Source organism: Drosophila rhopaloa, unplaced genomic scaffold, assembly GCF_018152115.1.
Source record: "Drosophila rhopaloa isolate 14029-0021.01 unplaced genomic scaffold, ASM1815211v1 contig_115, whole genome shotgun sequence".
NCBI lineage: Eukaryota > Metazoa > Arthropoda > Insecta > Diptera > Drosophilidae > Drosophila > Drosophila rhopaloa.
The window spans coordinates 11,326,625-11,346,080 of NW_025334990.1; the positions used below are offsets into that span (position 1 = coordinate 11,326,625).

General features: G+C 41.9%; 8 protein-coding genes across 8 annotated transcripts; all 8 read right to left on the bottom strand.

Moving 5' to 3' along the window:
• Window positions 1-382: 382 nt before the first annotated feature.
• On the bottom strand, window positions 383-2,782 carry LOC108046201. The gene is made up of 2 exons (XM_017125784.1): window positions 1,913-2,782; window positions 383-1,392 (listed from the first exon to the last, which is right to left on the bottom strand). Exons 1-2 carry the CDS (start codon window positions 2,331-2,333, stop codon window positions 410-412), a joined length of 1,404 nt encoding a protein of 467 aa, XP_016981273.1. The 5' UTR covers window positions 2,334-2,782; the 3' UTR covers window positions 383-409.
• Window positions 2,783-3,817: 1,035 nt separating this feature from the next.
• On the bottom strand, window positions 3,818-5,070 carry LOC108046208 (endocuticle structural glycoprotein SgAbd-2). Its single transcript, XM_017125791.1, has 2 exons — window positions 4,966-5,070; window positions 3,818-4,564 (listed from the first exon to the last, which is right to left on the bottom strand). Exons 1-2 carry the CDS (start codon window positions 4,975-4,977, stop codon window positions 4,004-4,006), a joined length of 573 nt encoding a protein of 190 aa, XP_016981280.1. The 5' UTR covers window positions 4,978-5,070; the 3' UTR covers window positions 3,818-4,003.
• A 2,130-nt stretch (window positions 5,071-7,200) lies between these two features.
• Window positions 7,201-7,872, bottom strand: LOC108046182. The gene is made up of 3 exons (XM_017125759.1): window positions 7,810-7,872; window positions 7,421-7,738; window positions 7,201-7,371 (listed from the first exon to the last, which is right to left on the bottom strand). Exons 1-3 carry the CDS (start codon window positions 7,870-7,872, stop codon window positions 7,201-7,203), a joined length of 552 nt encoding a protein of 183 aa, XP_016981248.1.
• A 273-nt stretch (window positions 7,873-8,145) lies between these two features.
• LOC108046181 lies at window positions 8,146-8,768 on the bottom strand. The gene is made up of 3 exons (XM_017125758.1): window positions 8,724-8,768; window positions 8,355-8,669; window positions 8,146-8,292 (listed from the first exon to the last, which is right to left on the bottom strand). The coding sequence occupies exons 1-3, from the start codon at window positions 8,766-8,768 to the stop codon at window positions 8,146-8,148; spliced, it is 507 nt and encodes a 168-aa protein (XP_016981247.1).
• Window positions 8,769-9,234: 466 nt separating this feature from the next.
• LOC108046214 lies at window positions 9,235-9,940 on the bottom strand. Its single transcript, XM_017125797.1, has 3 exons — window positions 9,854-9,940; window positions 9,472-9,795; window positions 9,235-9,414 (listed from the first exon to the last, which is right to left on the bottom strand). Exons 1-3 carry the CDS (start codon window positions 9,935-9,937, stop codon window positions 9,235-9,237), a joined length of 588 nt encoding a protein of 195 aa, XP_016981286.1. The 5' UTR covers window positions 9,938-9,940.
• A 373-nt stretch (window positions 9,941-10,313) lies between these two features.
• Window positions 10,314-11,034, bottom strand: LOC108046207 (cuticle protein CP14.6). The gene is made up of 2 exons (XM_017125789.1): window positions 10,800-11,034; window positions 10,314-10,727 (listed from the first exon to the last, which is right to left on the bottom strand). Exons 1-2 carry the CDS (start codon window positions 10,964-10,966, stop codon window positions 10,490-10,492), a joined length of 405 nt encoding a protein of 134 aa, XP_016981278.1. The 5' UTR covers window positions 10,967-11,034; the 3' UTR covers window positions 10,314-10,489.
• Window positions 11,035-12,349: 1,315 nt separating this feature from the next.
• On the bottom strand, window positions 12,350-12,888 carry LOC108046210 (endocuticle structural glycoprotein SgAbd-3). Its single transcript, XM_017125793.1, has 2 exons — window positions 12,723-12,888; window positions 12,350-12,666 (listed from the first exon to the last, which is right to left on the bottom strand). The coding sequence occupies exons 1-2, from the start codon at window positions 12,833-12,835 to the stop codon at window positions 12,399-12,401; spliced, it is 381 nt and encodes a 126-aa protein (XP_016981282.1). The 5' UTR covers window positions 12,836-12,888; the 3' UTR covers window positions 12,350-12,398.
• Window positions 12,889-13,686: 798 nt separating this feature from the next.
• On the bottom strand, window positions 13,687-17,010 carry LOC108046186 (endocuticle structural glycoprotein ABD-4). The gene is made up of 3 exons (XM_017125762.1): window positions 16,896-17,010; window positions 15,310-15,437; window positions 13,687-14,616 (listed from the first exon to the last, which is right to left on the bottom strand). The coding sequence occupies exons 1-3, from the start codon at window positions 16,902-16,904 to the stop codon at window positions 14,349-14,351; spliced, it is 405 nt and encodes a 134-aa protein (XP_016981251.1). The 5' UTR covers window positions 16,905-17,010; the 3' UTR covers window positions 13,687-14,348.
• Window positions 17,011-19,456: the final 2,446 nt, after the last annotated feature.

Sequence of the window (19,456 nt, forward strand, 5' to 3'; positions counted from 1 at the left end):
ATGCAAAGTACTACGCATTCAATAGTATAAAGTCAGTTCTTATGAATTAAAAGATAAGCAAAGATGTATTGATTAAACGCTGTGAGAGCATTCCAGCAAAAATTTAATTATAACTAGATTCATGTTACAACTTTGAATCATAGTTAATCACAAATGTAATAATGAAGGGAAATAAATAAAATGGTGTTCTAGTTTTGTTTCCTATCACTGGCTTTTAATGGGAACTAATCTGGTATTTGGGAATAATAATAATGTGATATACAATTAAAATTACTTACTTAATTTTTCTTTTGCCAAATAAAATAGAAACACTATTTGAACTTAATATTTTTGCTTAGCTTTAATATTTAAATAAATGTAGATAGCGAATAGATTCCCTGAGTTGTTTTAAGGTCAAGCGATCCTAATTCTAAGTTCTAAGTCCTGGCCTGAAGCTCCAACCAATAATAAGGAGTAGTGTGAGGAGGCCAAGTGATCTTCGACTAGCTCCCGCAGTGGAATCACTGGGCATTGGCGACTCCGTTGGTTCCATATCCATATCGGTTTCAAAGATTTCCTGATCCCTCGTCACCTGCTCCACCTGCGGACGAACATGGCCAGGACGCACCTCCACCTTGGGCAGTGGGAAGCAGTAGACCCGCTCCACCTCCACCACCTGGGGCACTATGCTGTCGGAGGAAAGGGATGTCTCCGAGACGGTGAGGGGCACACATATGGTCGGCTCCTCGGAGGCATTGCGATCTTCGTAGGGAATGCCCACCCGGGTTATATTCAGTGGCATCGTTTCCGGCACACTCAGTTCGCTGTGCATTTGGGCTGAGTTCAGCGAGTCCTCGTAGTATTTGTACTCATCCGCAGGATCGGAGACGCTTTCATCACGCCTGTCGATGTTGACTTGGAGATTCCCATCTATTCTTTCGGTGCTCGCCGTGTTGGAGGAACTGTCGATGAAATCAGTGGGCCAGTTGAGTAGTCCCTCCGTGGATCGAGTGGCCTGTGTGGGTGCCGGTGGATGCACCACTGAGGATTGCATGAATCCCGGAATCGCCGAGCTGGTTGCCGGAGGTGCTGGAACTGTGGTGTCGTAGGGATATGGATACGGCAATGGCATCCAGCTGTCGTCGGCGGAATGCTGAGAGTTCCTCTGAGTATTCGTCGTCGTCGTTTCCACGGACTCGTTTATTTGCTTGCCCATGGTCTTCAGCCGTGAATCCGTATTGTTCACCACCTCGAACTGGTGTGGTGCCTGCTGGCTGGTAATACGCCGCCGTCCGTGTTTCTCCGGCGATCGCTCGAAGCTGGCTGAATGGACAAATGAGGGATTCTGATAGCCACCAGGCGCAATGGGAGCCGTTTCCTCTTCACTGGAACTCGATGACTTGGCATCAATGGCTGTGGGAACAATTAAGTTGAGTTAAATGGGAAAACTAAACTTAAATCGTGCTAGATAAAATATGCAAACTTTCCATTCCTATAAACTATTTATAGGTATATCTAGACATTTATTAGCGTGATATTGATAATCTGTAAGATTACTTGGATGGATGGATTTTAAAAATACTTGAAATACGAGGAGAAAACAGAAGAGGATTTAAAAGTGATTAAAAAAGGCATTACAAAAGAATGATACAATCCGCAAGTCTCATAACGACATCAAAATCCTGATACCTCCTTGTTACGGAACAATAAATGAAAACTAACAAAGTTGATATTTATTCAGCCTTTAAAAGGATTTCGATCGCATAAAATTTTAAAAATTATTTAAATATAGTATAAAACATTTTCTGTTGAATTTAAAGACAATCCAAATACGTTTTGTTAAGTAAAACCGCTTTTAATTTTAACATCATAGCTTTCGCAAGAAATATACATAAAAGATCGACTGATAAAAGATTGATTGCCCAAATCTTACCATCCGCTGGCATTCCCATGAGCATGGCCTCCAGTCGCCCGTAGACGCGCTCCTTGGGCTGCTGATCCGCGTCGAGTACCCCCTCCATCTCCTCGGGCTTCTCCGGATGCTCTGGCTTCCAGTTCCCGTACACCACCGCCTCCTGACTGGGCGTGGCTGGAAGAGGGGGAGCGTTCCCCTCGCGCAACAATGGAATGTGGGTGTGGACGGTGGAGCTGATGGGACCTGCTGCTGGCAAACTTGGCCAGTTTCCCAAGGCCGGAGCCGATGCTCCACCGGCAGAGGCGGGAATTTGCATATCCGCAATACGTATACGCCCCCTGGGACGCGGTGGCCCCTGCAGTTGCTGAGCTGCAATTAGCTGGCAACCACTAATGGCGATCAGCAGCCACAGTAGGCACTCTTTCCGATGACTAACCATATTTAAATGAAATGCTAAAAATCTCTTTCTGTTTTTTGTACTTGATGGCCGATGCTGTGCCACTTTTCAAGTTTACTGTTAGTTTTCAAAGGTTTTATTGATTCATTCTCGTTTTCAGCAGCCACAATAACAATCTATTGTTTGTTTTCTATTTTGTTTTTGGTTTTTGCTATTTCGCTTTATTTTTTTCTTTAACGGAACTTCGATGTCAATTCAATATTCGCACGCACTTGTTGTTGGATTCATCTATAACTCTTTACATCGTCACATTTCTGGCGTTCAACCTCTCCACTTGCCCATTTCTTTTCACTCCCCACACACACTTTTCAGTACTACCGCTACCTCTTCGCGGTTTAACGCTCCCGCGAATTCGATTTCAGCTTGTGGAGATCTTTTTCCCCAGTCTTCGTAATGTTTCCCGGTTGTTGGGCGATTTGCGATCTGCACGCGACGGCTTCTAAACGGCAACTGACTTGGCCAAATCAATTCCAGCGTCCGCGCAGGCCCACAAGAAAGATTCTTTCTAATCACGGGCCATAGAAATTTTCTTTTGTTCGGCTTGGTTATTATATGGTTTTTTTTTCGTCTTAATTATGCGCAAGAGCGTTGAAACTTAATGGCGAATAAACATTCTTCGGGGCCCTGCTTTTGGGCTCTGTTTCTGCGGTGGTGAAAATGCAGCGGAATTGATTTATCTATGCTTAGACTTAAGCATGTAGTTTAGGTATGTGTGTTTACGTTTTATGCAAATAAGTGGCCAAATCGTTTGCCGTTTTGTGGCCCAAAAGGTTTTGCGGCTGTTTGGTCTTTCAGCTTGATGACAGTGTTTGGTCTTTTTTTTCTGGTTTAGCTTGTTTCTATATTTACGTAGCTAAGGGCTAGTTTTCACAAAAGACCAAACGGTAACCTGTGAAATAATTGATAGAATGAAGAGGTATCTCGGCGGGAATCGAGGCTGAGCCAGTAACCCATTCACGGACCACTTCAACCGGCTCCTCCGCTTGCCACATACTGGCAGACTCCCGCAAGTCAAGTCGAATGGCACTCTGGCAAATCTGTCGTAATTATGCAACCAACAACCGACAACCAGTCGACGAGGAGGCGCTCTCGAAAGAAAATTTCCATGCAGGCGATGTAGAAATATGGAAAATTGGAAAAACCCAACCTGCATGGAATGGGATCAACAAACTGACGTATGGGGTAATTCGATCTGCGAAGTAAACAATAAAGCAACGAAAGATGCACGGTAAATGGGGAAACACAGTAGGAGAAAATAATGAGGACCCATAAACGCTTTGTCACGTCTGTCTGAACATCGTGGATATGGTCAGCTGTAAAACGGAAAAAGGTAGAAAATATGGTAAATCCATCATTGAGTCGGTTCGGCATAATGGAAACGTTAGTTTTTCTTTTATTGTTTCAAAGCAGCGAAACTTTCACACTCGTTAATAAAATATTATTATTTCGATTGAGCGCCCCGTGTGTGTTTGTGTATGGAACTTAATTGAAAATTAAGGGAGTTATTAAAGTTTTATCAATCAGAGTGGTACAGCGATTTGGAATAACTTGCAGAGTGAAATCACAGTCTTGTTGTTGTTGATATAGAATGCGAATGAGTCACGTTTCCAGGATCATCGGTTCGGTGGGGGAATGGGATGGGCGGAGCTCGTCTACTGGTTCTCCAGCAGGCCAATGTACTGGCCATTCTGGTTGGCCACCCGTCGCTCCTCCAGCTTCCTGGCAAAGTCCGGATCCGTCTTGGCCCGCTGCTCCAGGCGTTCCTGTTGCAACTTAATGCCGGCGTAGATCTGGTCAAGTCCCTTCTGGATCTCCTCGGGAATGGCCGGCGGAGTGGGTATATGATCCCCCGTGGCCCGGAAGCCATTCTCGTCGGCCGTGTATTGCACATTCACCAGAGTTCCCTCAGGAGATTGGTACGAGTACTGGCCATGCTGGACCAACACACCATTCGGATTCGTGTCGAAGTCCTTGAGGAAACCCGTCTCCTCGTGAACGATGCTATTGCCCGTCTCGTACTCCGTCTTGTAGCTTCCATCCTCGCTCTGCTCCTTGTTGTACTTGATTATGGGTATCCAGGTGCTGGTTTCTCGGTGATCTTCGTGGCGATGGTGATCCGGCTTGTCATCGCGCGGAATATTATTTACACTTTGATGCTGGTGCGGATGGTGGTGTTGTCCTTGGCACGAAAGGACCAACAGCGCAAGAAGTATCTGCAATAGGTAGTTGCAAATTTTACTTACAAGCACATACAATAATATACTATTGTGAAGGATATTATAAATAAATAGCTTACAAAAACAAATTTTTAAAAATTTTGAATGGGCATAAAAAAATATAGAAATAATAAAAAAGCTTTTCTGGCTTGTTAACTAAAACGGGAAATTCTCAAAAAATTATCATTTAAGAAGAAATTTTAAGCAACTATTATTTTTAAATGTCTTATGTCATTTCTTTAAAGCATGGAGGAAGCACAAATTATTGCACAATTTTTATACAACGGTTTCTCTGAATACCATTAGACTTGCTAAAAGTTTTTCTGGATTCTGAATGCACTTCACAAAAATTACAAAATCCGACAGTTTGAAAATCTTGGGTTGCGGGGACCACTTACGAGCACTTTCATTTCGCAAGGAGTTTCTGCTGCTTATCCACTGTATTCCACTGAATTAACCCGCTTTGTCGCCCGTTTGGCTGGCACTGATTGCACTGGCTAGTGAAAGCAGCTCCGTTAGACACTGTGCCAAGCGCGGCCCTATTTAGGCCTTATATAGGCGATTCGCTCCGACCGACCCGATCCGATCCTCCTGCTGCACTCGTGTCCATGCCCACATACCCACACGGGTGAGCCGCCATGGGAGAGCGTGCATTTGCAGTTTCTGTTTCAGTTTCGGATGCCGATGCCGATGCAGATGGAGATGCAGATGCAGGTGAAGATGGGGAAGATGGAAGTGGAGAGGTTGCCTAGTTGAATTCGCCATAGTAGCTCTTGTTTTTGTTGTAGCTGTCTGATCCAACCGATTGGTAATTGTTGTTTGTAGGCTCGTCGACGCTTAAATGCTAAAATAGAAAAAAACAATTCACTGTCGCTCTCGTTTGAGGCTGTTCCAGAGTCTTGGGGGTTTTTGTTTGTCTTCCTTATATCTAAATATATTAAAGATGAACTAAATTAATAGTTTTGTAGGATTAACAAACATAACTTAATTAAAACTCAAGTTCGTTTCCTAAGTCTTTTGATTTTAGAGTATAAAAATTTTCTATGAGAAGCTTCTCAACATAAAAGGAAATTATTATAAAGTTAAAAAAAATATTGTTTAAATATTCATGATAATATAATTTGTTTAGACCCCTTTTATCTGGCACCCACCTTAGCCCGGCTTATTGTCGCTGTTCGTATTTGGCCTGCTTATAGGCCCGGCTCAAATGTCTGCGAAATGTCCGTCCGCTGCTAACGCGTCCGGTCGTTCATCTTCGCAATGCCGTTATTTAGAAACAAGCCAGAACGAGTTTTTTTGCTTTCGTTGTTGACTTGGCCAAAAGCGCCACTCGGTTCGGATCGTTTGGGCTCTCTCTCTCTCTCTCTCTGGCTCTGCAGAAGTGCATTTGAATTTGGATGCACCAAGATGCTGCTCCCATCTTCGGTTTCGGATTCATTTTCAGATTCGCACTCGGACTCAGATTCGAATTCGCATTCTTGTAATTGCGGCAGTTTGGCGGAATGGAACCCCAAACACCAACACCAGCGAAGCGCAAATTGTTGTAATAGCCAAAGTGCCGGGCAGATGAGGCAAGCGATAATTGAGTTCAAAGCGAGCCCGTGTCTTGGCAAATGTTAATTAGTTGCCAAACAATTGGGTTAATCTGCAACGCGTTTTGGGCCAAAGAGAACACACACACAAATCATTCGTTGGCAAATATAAAGAAAAAAGGCGAATTCAATCAGAGAGGTGTACCGGAGACAAAGCAGCAAGTTGAACAACCGCCGAAGAGCCGGCGAAAAAGCCCGAAATGCTGCAAAACTCCAACGCCTATTGCAACAAACGACCTCTCCCCTCCTCCCCTCCCTATACCATCATGTTTTGGCCACGTCTTCGTCTTCCGCACCCACAACTCCAAGCCAAACGCCCGCCAAGCCTCCAGATTGCCAATGTTGCTGCTGTGTCTGTTGATGTTGCTGCTGTGCCTGTTGTTGCTGTTGCTGTTGCCGCTGTTGCTGGTGATTCATTGCAGGTTGTGCAACTTTTTGAGATGCAGCTCCACGCACAGGCGAAAATGAAAATAAAAAAAACGAAAGCTGGGCAAGGTTAGCTTTCGAGTGCACCACCACAGATCCACAAATCCGCAGATCCGCCAAAACCAATATCCCACCATCCAATTTTTGCCCCACTCACACACTGACCTGTTGCTGCTGGCAAAAGGGGAAATTGCAGCATCTGCAAATGTCAAGCGATTTCACCCTTACATTCTTAGCATTTGTCGAGCTGCTGCCGTTCTTATGAACAACATTTGACATTTCGGTTGCGGCTCTAACGCTGAGAGCCAACTTGGCTCACAGAACCCCGTTGCTGGCCATAAATATTCAGGCTGTTGTGAAATGAAATGCCTTGTCGATGCGGCCAATCTTGAGCTTGACTCGTAAATAATGCTCTAGTGGCGATTTTGAGGCAATCGTCAACGGAACTTGACATAAAGATCACGTACTGTTGCGTTGACAAGTGGCCCGGCCATAAAGTATTTGATTAATTCTTAAGCGCTCCAAATTGCCTTAACGACTCTTTTCATCTGGATTTAATCCTTGAAATCCATCTGGTAGCCGCTTTTAATACCCATTTTATTTCGCTTTCGACACTTAAACAATCTTTGCCTTCTTTTTCAGCGGATCGTACAAGAATCCAGTGAGACTGGTATTAAATACATGCGTTTCAGGTGTTAGGAAATTCATTTCGATTTTGAAATCGTTCTCTGGCATAAAGGCTGGCAAACTTTCACCAATGTTAATTTTCGGGTACGAGTAGAGGCCCTGAAAAAACTGTATCAAACGGGTTTAGGAATCAAAAAGGGATATCTACCTTGGGATGAGGACACTTTAGCTGAGATACTTGCTTTCCAAAAGCTTTAAGGACAAACGTCATGAATCTGTGACCACTGTTTCCCCTTGCAAACTCGCATATATCCACATTAACATCGATTACTTTTTGAAATGGCTTGGAAGGCCTGCGAGGCATCAACAGTTTAAAGGTGGCATTGTATTTGGCAATATCCTTTATGTACATCACCTCGGTTGTTATCAAAGATTTGTCTGTCTCCAAGATGAAACACTTGAATGAGGAAATGTAATCCGGGTTCGAGACGCAGCTAAAAGTTTTCCACATCAGTTTTAGGCGTGCCTTGGAAAAAATCTAAAGACGATTTAATAGAAAGACTCAACCTATGTATATATATTTATATGTTAGCGTACCTGCGCCGATTCGCTATGGCTAGCCATAAAAATGAGCAGAAATATCAATTGAAATTGAGCCATAATATTGTAATTGCAGCTCTGTTAAATTAATACTGTCTGGCTCGAAAGCCTAAGCACGGTCTATAAGTGAAAACAATAGCGGATAATGCTTTTTATAATTATACCCCAATAATTGATTTTTTTCGTGATTGCATTTTAAGTGGGCTTAAATATGAATCTAGAACACACTACTGAGATTAAACGTTAATGTCTTTGTTTATGGCCACTAAAAGCGGCCAATCCGGTAAAGCAGTCTATAAAATATATAAACGAATAAAGTTGGTATCTGTATGTTTATTTTTCAGTTATTTCTCCTCTTAAACTAACGTTTAAGTACAATTCCCGGCGAGAGTAAAAGTCTACTTGGATAAATAGCTGGGCGGAGGGAACAAACATAGGTAAAGACTCTTCAATACTTATGTTATTATAGTAAATTACGCCCTGCAAAGATAAAACTTTACATTAAAATTAATGATTTTTGATTAATAAATCTATAAGTAAACCTTTTTTATGGGACACTTTCGGGGTTGATTGCTCGACTTGACGACTGCATTAAACATGTTCGATACCATGGTCCCTTGAACCATATCGGCTATTACTCGACATCCATTGAAGTTAATGTCAAAAAACTTTCGATACGTAATTGTTGGCTTGAATCTTGTCGAAATTTTGACATACACCTTAATTGCGTCCAGTTCCTCCAATAAATTAAGTTCGACATTTAAAAGGGACCGCCTTATGCCTCCAACATGGCAGTTCATTTGATCTGCATACTGAGTTCCCATCTGACAATCGAAGCAATCCCATCTAATGCGTCTCTGAAAATATATTCGATGATGAATTTATAACTTTATTTCTAAACGATGCTTTACCTTAGCTCCAGTGTAATGGATCAAGTGGATGAGCAACCAAATCATCCGCCAGTAGCTCAACCAAAGGCGGAACATTGCTGTCGATCAGATGGCGGCTAACTGGCCATTGGTGTTCGCTGTCATTGTTGTTCATTGATTGAAATTATATTGAAGTTGAAATAATTACTAATCATAACATAATTGTTTATATTCATAATTTAGCTTGTCAATTAAGCGTGAAGAATTGTTTGAAAGCGACAGTAGCTGTCGCTATGCTAACAGTTAACCATTCAACTCACTGTTTTGTTTAGTTTTTAAGTAGAAATTTTCCATTCGGCATTCTCAGAAAAAAGGTTACTGCCCCAAAGTATGCAAAGATTTGCAGCAAGAGTAGTGTATGAAAATTGTAAAGGAGGTAAGTAAAATTCATTCGCTGACAACATTACTATCCATAAATTCAAAAAATAGGTAGATATCATTTTTTTCTACAACACTTTTTAAATTTATTTAAGGATAAGTACCAATAAAAACTTTACAAATATTTCCTTCTTCTGTTCTTTTCCTTGGCAATCTCATAAAGATGCCCATGAAGAGTTACATTCATGCCAATGGCCACCTTGGGTATAAAGAAGTCCAAGTTGACGTAAAATTCCGATTCGGTTAACATAGGCGGCAAGTCGGTAACGGAGATGTTTCTAGACTCAAAAGATCCCTGCAAGAAGCCCAAAAAATTCAAAATGTATAACTCTATATTAAAACCATTTTCTACCTTTTGAAAAGGACATTTCCAAGCCTTAGCATTGCTGTTCCTGGCCAAAGTGTTGACCAATAGGTCAATCAGCACCTTTCGCTTGCGTTCACGCAAAACTTTGCACACATCGAAGGTGATATCGAATATCTGGGTTATGACCTTTTTGGCATTCGGAATGGATACCCTGAGCGAACCACTTAGGGCGGTCAACTTTTGCATAATTACCACGGATGCCTCCATGGTCCTATTATTGGGTGGAAGGATTTTGCAGTACATGCTGTTGAAATAGTTGGGATTGCCCACGCAATCAATCTGCCTCATCTCCACATAGTAGCCCAAGTTCTGGTCCAAAAAATACTATATTTTAAGATCTTGTCTTAAAAGATATTTTGGTACTCACTGGAATTAGCTTGACTGAATCGGCAGGATTTGCTTGCAGCAAACTGCCAACCAAAAGGCCAAATCCCCAGAGTAAAGGCAACATTTCGGTGTCTCAATGGTCGATCAACTGATCCCACATTAGCTGATGAAGTGGCACAATCCACACCTAACGACAATTTAATAATAATTGCTCTATAATGGTAATTAAACGTCCGGCATTCTGGTATGCACCATTGAGTTGGCCAAACACACGATACCCAATTCCTAGCCCTATCCATATCAGCATCAATGTCATCTGGTGCCGAGGGCTTTTACCACCGGTGCGGCAGTGTAAACAAATCCGGCAGTTGGCTCATGATCACCATCCCATCTCCACTTCGCAGATCATCAGTGTTAACCGCAAGCGTGAAGGGCAATTCGGTAATGTAATGTTATAGGCCATGCGAGGCTGAGAAGTAACTTCACTTCAGTTGTCGTTTTCATTATCGTTACCAATATTTATTTCTCTCTTTGCAGGCGATTCGGTGTGTTTTTTGTTTGCTTAAAACTAACTACGGCATGTAGACATTTCAATTTCGTATGGCATTCAGGCAGTGCATAATACTTTCAAGCGAAATATTATAAGGAGGGTTTACTATGTATGGATGAAATAAAACTATTGCGGGGCCACGGGCAGATGGTCACCCTCCGGCTGGAATCCGTTCTCATCGGCCACGTAGCGCAGGGTGATGAGGTTGCCATCGGGATCGCTGTAGCTGTAGGATCCGGTCTGGACCAGAACCAGCTCCTCGTGCTCATCGATCACCTGGCCATCGGTGGTCTCGGTCTTCGGAATGATGATCTTCTTCAGGTAGCCAATGTTCTCCACGCGTATTCCGTTCGAGGTCTCGTAGCTGAGGAGCAGATGGAGGTAGAGATGTTAGGGTATTCCTTTCTTATATCTGCATATCTAAACTATAGCTAACCTGCTGTTAAAGCTTCCGTCGGCATTATTCACATTATCCTGCTTCACAATGGTGGCCGCTGTGGTCGTGGACGTGGGACTGGCTGCTCCTGCCCGCTGATCCTGGGGCCTGGCCAGGACATAGCTGAGCAGCATGGCGGAGCAGACGAGGAAGATGAACTTGTACATGTTGGAGGGGGATATATCCTTGGACCTGGAATTGGACTTGGACTCAAGTGTGGGCGGTATCCAGCAGGTTGGCGAGCGACTGTTGACTGCCCGAACGAAAGCCGGGCTTTTTATACTCTGGTCTCGTGGCTTCGGCTGCTTACGATTGCCATTACGATGGGCGCACTAGATAAGCTTCGAAGTACTGGCAGAAATTACGAGCGGGCGCTGCCAGGGGTTTTTTTTTTCAGATTTCGGATTTTGGTTTCGGTTTTATTGCCCCGCGATGAGTAAACATCAGATCGCACCGCCAAAAGAGATGAAGATGGAGCGACGATGTCAGCAGGTGACAGTTTTCTGTCGTCCACCCCCCTCCCCCAACCACATATCATGGTGCAGATCTTGACAGGCTACGTGATTTGTCTGAGCAGAATATAATTCTTATTCAAGCAGGGAGTCGGGTCTCAAGTTAGTTCCGCTGGCTCCACAGCCAGTTCCTGGGGATTCCGTTAAGGATTTGAGTTGAGGGAGTGCTGGCATGCTCCCAAAAGTTATTAGCCAAAAGTTCTAAAATATTTCTATAAGTCATTTTGTTTGCCTGATTTACCATTCCGATCACGTTTCAATTAGGGAAATATTTGCTGGTCGAAAAGCTAACGGTGAACGGTGGAGACAAACAGGCAATAAAAAATGTAGAGTATTGTTGGCCATAAATCGAATTGATAACGCTGCGAACTTATACCCATATGTCGGCTATATGCCGCGAATATTAACCACAATTGTGTCATAGAGCCTAGAATTCTGCGGGAACGGAATGGTCAATGAACTTGACTGGCTAGAAACAAAAGAGCCAAGCGACAATAATGGAAATTACCTCCGATACATATCTGATTAATTTTCGGGTTAGAGAAATGCCGTTCAGCTCATTCCCGGAATTCTCAATGTTCTTCATCGGTTTAATTTTAAAATTAACATATTATTGTAAATTAAAACGAGGGAAAGAAAAAAATCGAATCACACTTTCAGTTTCTGTTTGGCTTACATAATTCCTATTGATTGATTTTGTTTAGTTTAATTCGCAGTTCTAATGCTGCTCAATCTCTTTAAACTGATTGCGGATTCGGCCTTGAGACTTTTGCCACTCTGCTTCGGCTTCAATTGCTTATTTAACAATTTAGCTTTCAATTAGTAATTGTTTAGCGAGATGGCCAGCAGAGCCAAAAACTGCTAAGTAAGGCAAATTTAACACACATTTTGGCACACATGAGGCAGTGGCTCTTTGAAGAGGGAACCTCGTCTACACTCCAACCCTAAATAAACAGTGAACCGAACTATTTGAACACTTTTGTTTCCGGTTACCCAATCTCTTGTTTTGTTGTTTTTAAATATCGGTTTTAATTTGTCTCAGTTCTTTTGGTTCCAATCACATTTTGGCTCAGTTCTATTAGGATGTTTAGTGCTTCTTCTCGGGAGTTGTGTAGGGATGCAGCCGGATGTATTCCAGAGCCTTCAGGACGGACTCGGGAGTGGGTGGTGGAGTGGGCAGGTGGTCTCCCACCGCCCGGTATCCATTCTCGTCGGCCGTGTAGGACACCACATAAGTCTGGCCATCGTCGCCCACGAAGGAGTATTTGCCATGAACCGCTTCGCCGTTGTGTTCGGCATTCACCGACTTCAAAACACCATCCTGAGTGGCCTTGGAGCCATCTTTGAGCTCATAACTGGGTAATTAGTGATATTAGTCAGTGAAGTGATTCAACTAGTCAACAAAACTCACTGGTAATGGTATTTGCCATTGAACTCCACATTGGATTCCTGGGAAATCGGGTCATTGTTGTCCGTCGCCGAAGCAGCAACCACAAGAAGAGCAATCAGTAGTAGGAATTTCATTTCGGGATCTCTGTTCCGCTCTATCAATATCACTTAATACAATCCAAGCTAAAGTCTCGAGGCGACTGGCGATCCCCATCCGTAAACAAAGACTCTTATATAGGCAAACAAAATTAGCAATAGACTATGACAAAATTCCTGTACTAAAATATTTAACATGAAATTAAAATGTGGCCAATAAATAATATTGAACTTGTTTCGCCGTGTTCCGTTCGTAGCTGGCCTTTCAAAAAATTGGGTGTGAAATTTGGTGCAGACGACTTCGACTCTGGCCAGCCTCCACATTGTTTTTTTTAAATAAATAAATAATAATAATGTTGTGCCATCCTCTATGGGCACTCGTCATCGGCATCACTCCGAATTCTGGTTCTCGGCGTTTTTGGAGCCAACATGACAGCATTTTTGCCAGCCTGCGTCTGGCCACTTTGCATAAAATGAATTTATCAACTCTCGCCTTGAAGTGCAAAACAGAATGGAACAATAAAGAACGGACGTTTGTTTTGGACAGTATCTATGAATAAACAGCGAATTAAGCTATGAGTTACTTCCCATGTAAACTGTATCCTCAATATTTGTGCATCTGGCCAACAAGTTTTGTGCATTTATAAACTTTTTCAGTCTCTTTCATCGAGGTTATTTGAGGAATGATGATTTATGGCTACGACAGAAGCTCGAAACATTGGGTAGAAATTCAATCCGCGAGATTATCAGTGGCAGTGGGAGTGGAATTTTTAGCAAAAGCTGCTTTAAAACCAGATTTAAGCTATATATACTTTGACTATTAAGGATTATTAGAGGTCATTTGATTCTTCTTTTTAGGCTATCCCATAAAATAAAAACACTTGACTTGCTTACTTTTCGAAAGAATATTTAATTCTTTATTTGCAGCTAAGGCTAAAGAATATCATCATAGTTCTTTACAAGTGTTTATATAATTTTCGAAGCAACGACAAATCGATGGCTTCGCTTAGACTACGTGTAAATGTATCTAATTTACAGACTATTTACACAAAGTTTGCTGTGGATAATATTCCTTGTATATTATTTAAGTAATTTCTTGTTTGTCCTTTTTTTTTACATTTTCTTTGTTGATTTCATTGATAAATCGACGATATCACATGAGTCCGAAAATGGCAAAGTTCCGGCGACTAAAAGATCTGAAGAAATTCGCGTAGAAGAGAGTTCGTGGAAGAAAGCAAGAAAGTAGACTGGGCATCTGTATTGTATCATCGTGTGTTTCGGTGTTGTGTGGTGTTGTCCCTCAAATCCGTTTGAGTTTGTGTTCTTCAGTCAGTGGATTTGGCCGACCTTTGACCTCCCAAGTGGAAGAAGGTGGAGGCGAAGAAGGTGGCTCCAGCCCTTGGCTTGTGTCTTATGTGTGATTGTCTAGGAATCGGGGATTGGGGATTGGGGAATTTGCAGCAATCAACTTGTAGCAACAGCGCAGCATCTACACATCAGAATCGAAGGTTGGTCAGAATCGTTGGTCAAAATCTAAAGTGGTAGTCCTTTCCTAACGACGCTTTGCCGGGGGAAGGCTGAGCAGATAGTCGAGCGCCTTCTGGATCGCTGGTGGGATTGGTGGCGGAGTGGGCAGATGATCGCCCTGCGGCTGGAAGCCGTTCTCATCATCGGCCGAGTAGCTCAGGGTGATCAGGTTGCCCTCGGGCGAGGTGTACGATACCGATCCCCGGGCGATGATCACGTCACTGGAGTCCGGGGAGGTGGCCTTCTTCAGGGTTCCGGTCTCCTCGGCCTTGATTCCGTTGGCCGTCTCGTAGCTGCAAGTACCAAGCGATCGAAAAAAATCAAACATTACTCATGGGGTTTAACCAAATTCACCTTGAATTGAAGATTTTGTTTGCTATTTTCGGTCACCTTGTTTTTATGCATCAGCCAACTGGCGCCAGGCAAATTAAATTAATATTCAATAAACTTTTAGCATTTCTGCTCGGAAAGCTTGCTTCCATTTAAATATGGTTCATTAATCCATATTTCTTAAGCTTCATTAGCATATTCTTTTCGAATAGCTGGTTTTGTTAATGAGTCATGGGAAAGGGGTGTTGGGGGCTAACTAAAACAAATCTGTCGCTTAAAGACAATTTATAGTTTCATTTTGGGGATTTTTTCATAATATGAATTTTTATACTTTATTCTTTTAGGCCATAAAGTATGCTATAAAATTTCAGTTTTTACTCACGGACAGTATTTAATGACTATAACACTTGGATCTTTTGAGCGCGGCTTTAAACTACTTTGAATTTTAGAGGCATGAGGTAATTAAAGGTTGAAGTTCAATTGACGTGTAAAGATAATAAGCTCGTTAACACTTGTTATAATGACTGTTTATTATCTCAACTGTTTGGGATACAAATGCTTACCAAAGAACAGCAAATTACTTAGACCATTTTGGTCTTCAGGAATGATGACCAATTTTTCTCTTAATTATTTGAATGGATATTTTGAGTACTCACGCATAATTGTATGATCCATCCGGCTCTATGTTGGACTCCTGGCTGATGATGGCGATGGGCTCCTCCGCTTTTTGGGGGGCAGCCTGGCAGCAGCTCATCAGGGCGGCGACCAGCAGACAGAGAGCAAACTGTCAAAGGGAAAATGAAATGGAAAGTGCCGCAATGTTAACCGAGCTAATAAACATCTTGAAATCGTGAACGATGCTATTATGCAACGTCCCCGGGTCCGAGAGCCGAGATTTATTGCCTTAGCTATTTTATTTGCTGTTCTCACATACCGAGCTTTTTAGACACCTTTTGAGGTCGGCAAATAGATGCCAATTAAATATTTTCCACATTTCCACACACACGATGTCGACTGACTCAATTAACTTGTACACAAAAGAGCATGGAAATCGCGGGGCGTGGTCCTCTGTCCCATCGGTGTCTTCGGTTTTAATGTGCTTTTATTTTTTTTTGGCAACACAGAGTTCACTCCAAATCGACTCTTGGGCAATTGTCGCTGAGCTAAACTGAACTGAACTGAACTGAGCTGAATGGGTTTCATGTTCCATTTGGGATTCCAATTTCGTGTCTGAACTTTTCAGGCCGATGGACAGCTGCCAGGTGTTGGTCCGTGGGTCTGACTCTGACCTTTGCGTGGCATTCCATACACCTCGCATCTGCGCCTGTGCTGCATCTGAATCCGTTAATTGCCTTTGGCTTTTAAGCCATTCAAATGGCAAGACGTGTCTGCCCCCGTTGGCAATATAGCATATGCTATATGCTTTTGCACCCGCCTTTACTGCCGGCGGGCCACGTAATTGCGGAAGATTTGCCCAAACACAAAAATACGCTAAAGGGCTTTGGGTTTTTTTGTATGAGTCGTAATAAATGCCTAAAAAGCTATGGGCTCACCTCAGGCGATTGATTTACGAGTACTTTTACTACCTCAGCATGGCCGCCCATATATTTTATGAGCACATTTGAGAGATGTGGATTGCCCAGGAAGTATACCTTTGGCACATTTATGAGCACCAACTAATTGCTAAACAGATTTCAGTATTCTAGAGCAGATTTAAATTGTAGATTACTTGGGATCATTTTTCTCTAATATAGCCAAATAAAATTATTTTACCTTATGCATTTTATTGAAAGACAAATATAAGGGACGCCTAAAAACAAAAATGTATTGAACAGCATAAATAAGTTTCGTTGTTAAAGTCAAAAACTATTTTTCAAAGTGTCCTTTCAATTTAAGATCTTGAAATGTTGTGACAAATGTGTTGTTACCAAAATATATAAATAAAATACTTCAGGCCCTATAATTATATTATAATAAATTATCCTGGCAACTATTTGGTTTTTTTTTTTAATTACACTTTTTAGAACAATTTAAAAATTAAAAATCTAAATAGCAGCCTTTTTTTTTATTTTGCTATATTTTTCACTCTCAAACTTTTGGTTGAATTAGCTATGTTTCGAATATACACTTTTTCGCTAAACTATATATCCCAAAGATTGTTCATCGAATCCCATCCTTGTTTTACACTTTTTTTATGTATTGCATACCGCTTGGAATCACTACCTTTCCTTGGGTCACTTACGTTCTTCATCTTGTTTGAAGCTCAGAAGTGTAATCCAAAAGGCAGTATTATCCTTTCGACTGGGGACCTCAGCACTGCAGTTGTTAATTGAACGAACGTTGTTATTTAATGATGCCCAATGCCGGCAGGTGAGTCTATTTATACGAAAATTGCACTGACGAGGTTGCAAACAATTCAGTTTCAGTTGGCAAAGCGTCGCACACACAGACAAGATGCAAAGCTGCGACACGAGTACGGCCAAAACCAACAACGAACAACTAACAACCAACAACTAACTAACAACTTGGTTACTGGGGGGAGGGGGGCTGGTGGGTGGGTGTTGAGGTGCCCAACTGAAGAGAGAAGAAAAACTAAACTAAAGATTCAACGCCTAAGTCGCAGTCGCAGTCGGCGTCACTTTTTGCAAAGAGCAGCAGAAGCGGAGGCTCAGCTGTTCTGGGCTGGAAATAAAGAACTAACTTTGTACTAAGTACACTTAATTTATGCAATTGTTTCAGGTTTTTTCTGCAGAGCATCTACACACATTTAAATATATTGCTTGGTAATTGCATCAGCCGGCGGAAATAGATACACCTAGATAAAATAGTTTGTTAATTCTTAACATAGATTTTATTTTTGTAAGAAAGGTATTATTCCTTATTCTAGTCCAAACTTCTCTAATCAAACTTGTACGCAAACGATCTAATATTTTCATAAAAAGGTTTCATTAGACTGAATATTTAAAATTCAAAAATTGAAGCATTCAAAATTGATACACAGAGAAAAGCTTAAAGCAAATAAAAAAGTTATAAGTTATTTTAATTTCAGAAAGTTAACCTAGAGCATATATAAATTCCACAATTTATCGGAAACCCTAATCATTATTAGTTAGCAATAACAACTATTTCAAATAATTTCAAGACTGTAATGTTAAGACATTTGTGTGCTTAGGTAAACATTTTTTCACTTGAGAGGTATTTCTAAGACACCCAGATCCTATACCCGTAGTTGTGGAATCTATTTCTCTCAGTGTAAGTACCCTGCAAGCGGCAAAAGCAAAACGGTCGATAAATACGCCCCATTTAAATGATAAAGATAATGAAGATACCTATCTCGGCCGCCGGCGTTGCCACCTGACTCGAAATGGGGCAGACCCACTGCTTTTTTTTGGTGAGGGGGGATGCTGAACCGTTGCATTTAAATGCACTGAATTAATCGGGCATCGCAATCAAAGTCAGGCAGCCATCTGAGCGGTGGCGTTACTGGTGGCCATACCATGCCCATTCCCTGGTACTATCCGTACCCAAGCCCATGGGCAGACCTCAAACTGAAGCCGTGCACGGGGTCAAAATGCCAGAAATTGCTAAACGCCAAGTTGGGGCTGTTGTTGTCGTCGCTGCCAAAGTGTAGGCGCGTCTAATGAATAGCTTTGGGCCAGCAGATGGGGCCAGACTTTAAGACTTTTAGTCTTTGGCTGCCACACCGACCCGAGCCCCATCCCCGATCCCCCATCCACCACGCTTCATCCTCCAACTTCCATCTCCACTTTAACTGCAACTCCGACACAGACGGCGACAGAATTTCGTGACAAGATTGTCCCAAAGATTGTGGCCGTATTGTATTGTTATTGTCTTTGGCAACCAGAAGAGATCGGAAAAAAGAAGAAAACCCATATAGTACCAGTACATACTATTGCCGAACTTAGTATTTGGGGCCTGAACTGAGCAAGTTAAAGGCGAAGCCGTCGAGGTGGAAGTCAAAGTCTGATTATTGTTCCCTCGCTCTTTTCGGCTGGGTCGCAATAATTATGAAGACATTCGACTGCATTAATTTTAATATTTATTGTATTGCTTTTAAATGTTTAATTCCACTTAACTTGCTGTCTGCCTACTGAGATTTATGTTCTCACTTGGCCATTTCCCATCTGGGCTTATTATTAGGCGTCGGAACCTTGAAATGTTACGCATGGCTTCGGCGATTATGATCCCCAGCCGGCGAACCCGATGCCACCAAATGTCAGTTGGCTATCCGACGTCTGGCTACATGGTTATATAGCTATATGGTTATATGGTTATATGGTCACATTCTGGTTGCCCAACCAGTTCTCGCCCGCTGTCCACTTTGAAGGTCGCGGCGCGTTCTTTACGGCATACAACGTAATTTGTTTTAAAGACGTTTTGAGTACTGTCTGCAATTTGATACCCAGCAGGGGGACGGGTATGATGGCCACCAGTTGCGAGGCGACGAACCGAGGTGCAACTTTCGTCTACTTTGTCACAGAGCATCTTTTTAATAATAGAAACCTATATATATTTTAGAAAAAGAACTTCGTAATCTAGGTTTTAAATCAGCTTTAAGCTTAGCCATAATAAAAATAGCAATGATCTTTAAGAACCCAATAAACAAATAATTTATCTGGAAATACTGAATTTTCGGGCTGTAATATTAAATTGTTTAAAATAAATTAATTTTCGTGGTTACTATTATTAAATATATCGAAGACTATTTTTTTAGACTTTGTTATTATGAAATCTGGCAATGAAATATGAAGATTTTAAATGGGGTGTTTTAATAAATAGTTA

Bases quoted from the DNA above. Each gene is read 5' to 3' on its own strand.
- LOC108046214 (XM_017125797.1), bottom strand. From the start codon at position 9,937: ATGTTGCCTTTACTCTGGGGATTTGGCCTTTTGGTTGGCAGTTTGCTG. The intron at 9,796-9,853 runs GTGAGTACCAAA...TTTTTGGACCAG, and splicing joins ATTCAGTCAAGCTAATTCCA to AACTTGGGCTACTATGTGGA. The intron at 9,415-9,471 runs GTAGAAAATGGT...GGCTTCTTGCAG, and splicing joins GGAAATGTCCTTTTCAAAAG to GGATCTTTTGAGTCTAGAAA.
- LOC108046186 (XM_017125762.1), bottom strand. The intron at 14,617-15,309 runs GTGAGTACTCAA...TGGTACTTGCAG, and splicing joins GATGGATCATACAATTATGC to CTACGAGACGGCCAACGGAA.
- LOC108046207 (XM_017125789.1), bottom strand. From the start codon at position 10,966: ATGTACAAGTTCATCTTCCTCGTCTGCTCCGCCATGCTGCTCAGCTAT. The intron at 10,728-10,799 runs GTTAGCTATAGT...TCTGCTCCTCAG, and splicing joins GACGGAAGCTTTAACAGCAG to CTACGAGACCTCGAACGGAA.
- LOC108046210 (XM_017125793.1), bottom strand. From the start codon at position 12,835: ATGAAATTCCTACTACTGATTGCTCTTCTTGTGGTTGCTGCTTCGGCG. The intron at 12,667-12,722 runs GTGAGTTTTGTT...CTAATTACCCAG, and splicing joins AATGGCAAATACCATTACCA to TTATGAGCTCAAAGATGGCT.
- LOC108046182 (XM_017125759.1), bottom strand. From the start codon at position 7,872: ATGGCTCAATTTCAATTGATATTTCTGCTCATTTTTATGGCTAGCCAT. The intron at 7,739-7,809 runs GTACGCTAACAT...ATTTTTTCCAAG, and splicing joins GCCATAGCGAATCGGCGCAG to GCACGCCTAAAACTGATGTG. The intron at 7,372-7,420 runs GTAGATATCCCT...CAGTTTTTTCAG, and splicing joins TAAAGTGTCCTCATCCCAAG to GGCCTCTACTCGTACCCGAA.
- LOC108046201 (XM_017125784.1), bottom strand. From the start codon at position 2,333: ATGGTTAGTCATCGGAAAGAGTGCCTACTGTGGCTGCTGATCGCCATT. The intron at 1,393-1,912 runs GTAAGATTTGGG...TTGTTCCCACAG, and splicing joins CATGGGAATGCCAGCGGATG to CCATTGATGCCAAGTCATCG.
- LOC108046181 (XM_017125758.1), bottom strand. From the start codon at position 8,768: ATGATTTGGTTGCTCATCCACTTGATCCATTACACTGGAGCTAAG. The intron at 8,670-8,723 runs GTAAAGCATCGT...ATATATTTTCAG, and splicing joins TCCATTACACTGGAGCTAAG to AGACGCATTAGATGGGATTG. The intron at 8,293-8,354 runs GTTTACTTATAG...TTATCTTTGCAG, and splicing joins GAAAGTGTCCCATAAAAAAG to GGCGTAATTTACTATAATAA.